This window comes from Gorilla gorilla, chromosome 4, assembly GCF_029281585.2.
Source record: "Gorilla gorilla gorilla isolate KB3781 chromosome 4, NHGRI_mGorGor1-v2.1_pri, whole genome shotgun sequence".
NCBI lineage: Eukaryota > Metazoa > Chordata > Mammalia > Primates > Hominidae > Gorilla > Gorilla gorilla.
The window spans coordinates 9,995,631-10,002,500 of NC_073228.2; the positions used below are offsets into that span (position 1 = coordinate 9,995,631).

General features: G+C 60.3%; 1 protein-coding gene across 3 annotated transcripts in view; it reads right to left on the bottom strand.

Annotated features, from left to right (window-relative positions):
• Positions 1-6,870, bottom strand: part of LOC129533952 (tether containing UBX domain for GLUT4) — a 41,839-nt gene that overhangs the window by 19,428 nt on the left and 15,541 nt on the right. For all 3 annotated transcript variants that reach the window (XM_055389388.1, XM_055389389.2, XM_063705738.1), the window contains exons 5-7: positions 4,828-4,885; positions 3,640-3,713; positions 2,681-3,119 (exon numbers count right to left, since the gene is read on the bottom strand). In XM_055389388.1, coding sequence (XP_055245363.1) covers positions 2,681-3,119; positions 3,640-3,713; positions 4,828-4,885 — 571 coding nt within the window. The remainder of the gene's footprint in view (positions 1-2,680; positions 3,120-3,639; positions 3,714-4,827; positions 4,886-6,870) is intronic.

The window sequence follows — 6,870 nt, forward strand, 5'->3', positions numbered from 1 at the left end:
TGGGAAACAGCCTCCTCCCATCCCTGTCACCGAGAGCTGCATGACAGTCCCCCAGTCTGCCTCTTTTGGCACAAAATCCATAAATGCCACAAACACCTTAGTTCTGCAGGTGAGGAAGCTGAGGAAGTCAGGTTTCAGCAGCCCAGGTGCAGGGCTCTGATGCGGGGTCAGGACAGGGACAAAGGAAAAGTCAGCCACAGGGCCAGGGACCCCACAGACACGAGGTCCCCACGGTGGGGGGGAGGCGTGAGGGAGAGGGTCAGGCCACAGCCACACACAGGCATGCTCGGAGGTCAGCACCTGGCCGCCTGCCTGCACGCACTCCCGGCCAAGGGCCCAGTGCCCCAGTGGTGGGTGTAGTCTGCAGTGAGCAGTGGCCATAACCTTCGGAGAACTTCCAGAACCCAGAAAAGAGGGGCCACTGCCCAGCTCCCTTGTGAGCCAGGTGAAATTTGATTCCCAAACTGGATGAAGACAGAGCAAGGAAAAAAAGTCTGTCTCACTTATGAACACACATGCACAAGCCAATAAAATAAAGCATACGGTCATCTCCATTGATGCTGAAAACACTGAAATGGTTCAACACCCACTTAAGATTCTTTTAAATGTCAGAAAGTTAGGAATAGTAACTTTCTCTGCTTGATAAAGGCTTTTTATAGCACACATCATCCTTGGCAGAGAAATGACTAGTAATTCCTGTTACGATCAAGACAAGGAAGGATGTCTGCTAAGATCGCCACGATCCAAAAGCACCAGAGGCCCATTCACTGCAACACAGGAAGAAAAACGATGAGAGGACAAAGGGAAAGGTATGCAGAGGCCCCGACAGAAACCAAGACGCCACTAGAACTAGCAAGGAGTCAGCCAGTCAAAGACGTAACAGGAAGCATGATACTATCCACAGTATTATAAAAAGTAACTTTCAGGCCTGGTGAGGTGGCTCACAATTGTAATCCCAGCATTTTGGGTGGCTGAGATAAGAGGATCGCTTGAGCCCAGGAATTCGAGACCAGCCTGGGCAACAGAGAGAGACCTTGTCTTTATGAAAAATAAAAATAAATTAGGCTGGGCATGGTGGCTCAAGCCTGTAATCCCAGCACTTTGGGAGGCCGAGGCGGGCGGATCACCTGAGGTCAGGAGTTCGAGACCAGCCTGGCCAACATGGTGAAACCCCGTCTCTACTAAAAATACAAAAATTAGCTGGGCGTGGTGGCACACGCCTGTCATCCCAGCTACTTGGGAGGCTGAGGCAGAAGAATCGCTTGAAGCTGGGAGGCAGAGGCTGCAGTGGGTCAAGATCGCACCACTGCATTCCAGCCTGGGTGACAGAGCGAGACTCCGTTTCAAAAAACGAAGAAAAGGCAAAGCACGGTGGCTCACACCTGTAATCCCAGCACTTTGGGAGGCTGAGGTGGGCAGATCACCTGAGGTCAGGAGTTTGAGACCAGCCTGGTCAACATGGTGAAACCACAGCTGTATTAAAATACAAAAATTAGCTGGGCGTGGTGGCACATGCCTGTAGTCCCAGCTACTCCGGAGGCTGAGGCAGGAGAATCGCTTGAACCCGGGAGGTGGAGGTTACAGTGGGCTGAAAGTGCGCCACCGCACTCCAGCCTGGGCGACAAAAACAAAACTCCATCTCAAAAAAAAAAAAAAAGTGGGTGCCTCAGTAAAGGTGGTTTAAAACCAGAAAAAAGAGCCGGGCGCGGTGGCTCACGCCTGTAATCCCAGCACTTTGGGAGGCCGAGGTGGGTGGATCACGAGGTCAAGAGATTGAGACCGTCCTGGACAACACGGTAAAACCCTGTCTCTACTAAAAATACAAAAAAAATTAGCTGGGCTTGGTGGTGCGCGCTTGTAGTCCCAGCTACTCGGGAGGCTGAGGCAGGAGTAATCACTTGAACTTGGGAGGCGGAGGTTGCAGTGAGCCGAGATCGCGCCACTGCACGCCCGCCTAGGGACAGAGTAAGACTCTGTCTCAAAAAAAAAAAACCCAGAAAGAAAAAATCATTTGCCTGAGAAGCTAAGAACAAGCCCAGTGACCCTGCTCAGGTAGGAGGTGGGGCTTGATTCCAGACCAGATTGAAGACTGGCTGATGCGTTCACCAGCTCCCCCTTCCCTGGCCATAACCCGGAAGTTACCACCCCTTTTCTAGAGATTTCTGAATGCCCCACCCCTTAACGTGCATGTAGTTGAGTGGATGTAAATGTGACCGCGGCCATGCCCTGAGCTGCTGCCCTCCACGCACCACCCCAGGGCGGCCCTGCTCTGTGCCACACATCACGGAGCCAACACGGAGCTGACACAGTTGCCGCCTTGTCATGGAGACAACACGGCCTCATCCCGGAGCGGACACGGCCTCATCCCGGAGCGGACACGGCCTCATCCCGGAGCGGACACGGCCTCATCCCGGAGCCCACACGGCCTCACCCCGGAGCGGACACAGCCTCATCCCGGAGCAGACACAGCCACCATCTCAGTAAAGCTACTTTCTCTACCACCTGCTTACCCCTAAATTCCTTCCTGGGCGAAGCCAGAAGGCTTCTGTCTGGAGCCCCGCGTTTGGGTTCCTCTGCCCGCATCACAGCCACGCCACCAGACTGACCAGCTAAAGCCACGCAGGGCTACACGTCAGGAGAAAGGACACCCCCAAGTCCCAAGGCCCGGAGCCCCTTTTACCTGCTCTGGCTCCCGCTCCTGCTCCTGCTCCTGCTGGGGATCCCGCTCCCGCTCCTGCTGCTGCTCCTGCTGGGGATCCTGGCCCGACTTGGACTTCTTTGGCTTGGAGGGGCCTCCAGGGCTGGAGAGGGACTTCGGCAACTTAGCTGAAGATGATGTCAGAGGCCTCGTGGGCCCAGGAGGGCCCCCCAGTCTCTGTCCCCCACCCGAGAAAGGAACGAAGGGGGCAGGTGCGGGTGCCCTTGTGCTCTGCTTCTCCTGAGTGTGCTCGCAGCAGGGCCCTGAGGTGTCCGCGTCCTCCCGACGGCTCAAGTCGCCGCGGCTGAGCTCCCCAGATTCCAAGGGAAGTGGAGCTCTGGCGGCTGCCTGGCCAGCCGATGCTGACGAGCCCAGGCTTCCTGGGGTCTTGCCCACGGGGTCGTAGCGCTTCATGACAAACCTGAGTGGGGCCAGAGGACAAGGGAAGCACCTTGTGGTGCCTGCCCCCGGCTCACCCTCTCCCGCCCCCGGCTCACCCTCTCCCGCCCCCGGCTCACCCTCTCCCGCCCCCGGGTCACCCTCTCCCGCCCCCGGCTCACCCTCTCCCGCCCCCGGGTCACCCTCTCCCGCCCCCGGCTCACCCTCTCCCGCCCCCGGCTCACCCTCTCCCGCCCCCGGCTCACCCTCTCCCGCCCCCGGCTCACCCTCTCCCGCCCCCGGCTCACCATCTCCCGCCCCCGGTTCACCCTCTCCTGCCCCATGCGCCCTCCCAAGATCCACCGCCCCTCTGGGGGACACAGAGATGAGGTTGGGGCAGCCCAGCCTCCACGCCCACAGGCAGGCAGAGGCCACCAGGCGCTCTCCATGACGAGGGCCTGGGTACACCTACTCCCCACTTGCCACGTGTCCTTTCTCCTTTCCTTTGAGACCACTTTTTTTTAGCTAAATAGACTCCTCGGCCCCAGCGGCACTGCCCTTACCTGATGGTGGCGCTGCCCCCCGTCAGGCCCAGCGACTGCAGCGTCGTGCCCCGCAGGGCAGCTTCACCCGTCACCTGCAGGAGGAGCAGCCAGGACAGGTGGGCCTTGCACCGGGACCCCAGAGCCCAGGGAAGCCCTCCGGGCACCGGCACCACCAGGACCACAGGCCACATGCCCTCTCTGGCCTCCATCCTACCCACCCCCCACATCTGGCCCCTGCCGGTCCACACCCTCCACAAGGCCCAGCTTGAGTCTGGCCTGCAGCCAGGGCAGGACCTGCTGCCCATGCCTGACCGTGTCTCCCCCCAGCCTCGTCTCCGCAGCTGGGACCCAAGCTCACTGAGGCCTGGGCTGGCAGAGCTGGGCTGCAAGGAGGAGGCCCTGGTGCCAGGACCCACTGCCCGGAGCGAGAGAGGCAGGAACGTGCTGTCACCCATGGGGGTGGCCATTCCTGGTGCTCAGCTCGGGGTGGGCAGGGCTCGGGCCTGGCTGGCCACGTCCCATACGCTAACTCTGACCTGTGAGGAAGGGGTGGAGAAGCTGCCTCTAGCGAGGGCACAGTCAAGGGCCCAGCACAAAAGCCAAAGGGTGTAAGAGTCCCTGGGGGCCACAGCCTCAGGACAGTGCTGGGCCTGGGTCCTGAGCCCCGTGGCTCATCCTCTCAAGGGAGGACGTAGACCTGAACCTCCCTGTCACAGCCCCAGCCAGGGAGCTTCCAAATGGGGATAAATGCGGGGAATGTCCTGGCCCCCCAGGGCCCCCCCGGGCCAGTGCCCCCCCACCCCAGCAAAGGGCACTCAGCCAGGGTGGAAACAAAAGGCCCCTGTGAGGCCAGGGACGAGCGCTAGGAGGGTCCCGCCACGGCGGGCTTTGCTTGCGCCACGCCACGCTTGGTTTTGAAAATGATCAAAACACCGAGCAAAGCAAATATTTATTAAATGAAACCACTTTTGTGACTCTTGGGCTTTGAGAGAAGCTGAAAAAACAAACAGGGCGCCGAGGGAGGTTTCGGGGCAGCCCGGGCTCCGAGGGCCGGCCACTCCCTCTTTTTCCATGAAACACGTCGTGCTTTCAAGAGCCCGAGTCTCCCGCCACTGCCCTGGAGACGGCTGCGGGAGAGCAGATTTTCCAGTTGGAAAGTGGGCTGAAAGTGAGCGGGGACTGGGTGAACAAGAGCAGGCCGCCTACCTCATCCCTCGTGTACACGCAGACTGGGGTGGCCCCGCCGGGGTGCTGCAGGCACTCCCTGGGAGGAGAGGAAAGAAACCATCAGGTACCCCAGGGCACCTCAGCCAGTGCCACGGAGGCCCTGGGGCAGGAGACTCGGAAGGCAAAGGTGTGGGGCCCTCACCCAGCACCCACCCAGGACAGTGTCCCAGGCCCAGGCCCAGGCCCAGGCCACAGACCTCAGCCCCACTGCGCCCCACAACCACCGGAAGGAGGCACCTGACAGCCGGGGGCACTCCCAAGGACCCTGGCCTGTGGTGCGTGGCCTGGGGGCTCCCCTGACCTCCAGTCTCGGGGCCGCTGGCAGGACGTGGAGCTGCCGGCAGGGCCCAGGGACCACACAGGAGGGGCGAGCAGCGCTGGCTCCGGAATGCGGCTCACGGACACCTGTACTCAAGAGCCTGAGAGTGAGGGTACCGACGTCTGGGCTTTCATCTTAAGCCGCCCACTAAGAGGAGGCACCCGTCTCCACTGCCTGATGTCCTCCTTCAAAGCCGATGCCTGATGTCACCAAAGCATGGAGGGAGGTGCGCTGCACTCTGCTCACGCCCGCTTGCCTGTGGCCGGGGAGGCCGTGCTTATAAGTCCATGTCGGACTCTGCCACCAGTGTCTTTCTGAGCCTCGCCCCCCAGGAGGCACAGCTGGACCCGTGCATGGGTGGGCAGGTATATGCAGCACGCCTCCCACACATGCCTGATGTGCATGGCAGCCTGGGAGACGGGCACATTCCGCCACATCCAGCCCCAGAGCATGTGAACTGCTGGTGGCACCTGTTGCATGAGGCGGGCTTGCCTCTGCGTTTCCAACTCCCCACCGTGAAATCCTCCCCACTGAGAAAAACAAAAGCCCTTCTCAGGCCTTCCTTGCAGATGCCCCTGATCAGTCCCTCCCCAGGGAGGGGAATCCGAGAGGAGGGGGCAGATGGCCAGAGCCTAGGCAAAGGGGAGGCCAGGGCCGGCCTCAGGTGATGCAGGTGCCCTGCCAGGCCCTATGGCCAGTGTGCCTTGCAAGGGCTCAGGTGGGACAGGAAGACACAGGCTGAGCTGGTGACCAGAACACAGGGGATAAAGATTAGGTAAGAGCTGGGCTGGAAACTGCTTGCAGCAACCCCCCAGAATGAGGGGTACTGGGAAGGTCAGAGGGCAGGGTGCTGCAGTGTCCAAGTCGAGACACACGTGCACATCCATGCACAGAGTGGGATGCTGGGACAGGAACTCTCGGCCTCCGCCTGAACCCACCTGTGTGCTTACAGGGCCGCAGGGGTCCACTGTGCACTCACCGTGCCCCCAACCCTGGGATCTGCTGACCTACTTGAAAGAGCAGGACTCAGCTGGGCGCGGTGGCTCACGCCTGTAATCCCAGCACTTTGGGAGGCCAAGGTGGGCGGATCACAAGGTCAGGAGATCGAGACCATCCTGGCTAACACGGTGAAACCCCGTCTCCACTAAAAATACAAAAAATTAGCCAGGCATGGTGGCGGGCGCCTGTAGTCCCAGCTACTCGGGAGGCTGAGGCAGGAGAATGGCGTGAACCTGGGAGGTGGAGCTTGCAGTGAGCCGAGATCGCGCCACCGCACTCCAGCCTGGGAGACAGAGCGAGACTCTGTCTCAAACACAAACAAAACAAAACAAAACAAAGGGCAGGACTTGCCTCCCTGAAATGAGAACAGACCAAGCAGAAAAGCCCAAGGTGCCACACCCAGGACAGGCCCAGCCCCGCCACCTGGAGACTCGGCCACATGCGTGGGTTTGACGTGTTTTCTTTTGTTTCGTGGCCTTTATTTTTCACATCCTCAATCCTGGGGGAGGGGCATCCCTTTCCCACTCAGGCCCCGACTCCGACAGCCTGGTCCGGCTGCAGAGGCCCCACAGACTCGTGGACTTAGCCCCGTGGTCTCCCTGGGTCCACTGCCTACAGTGGAGCCCCTTCCCCAAGGGCCTCTAGCCTGTGGAGCACGTGCGTACCACACACACGGCGGGTGTCCTCTGCGCACAGGCTGGGAC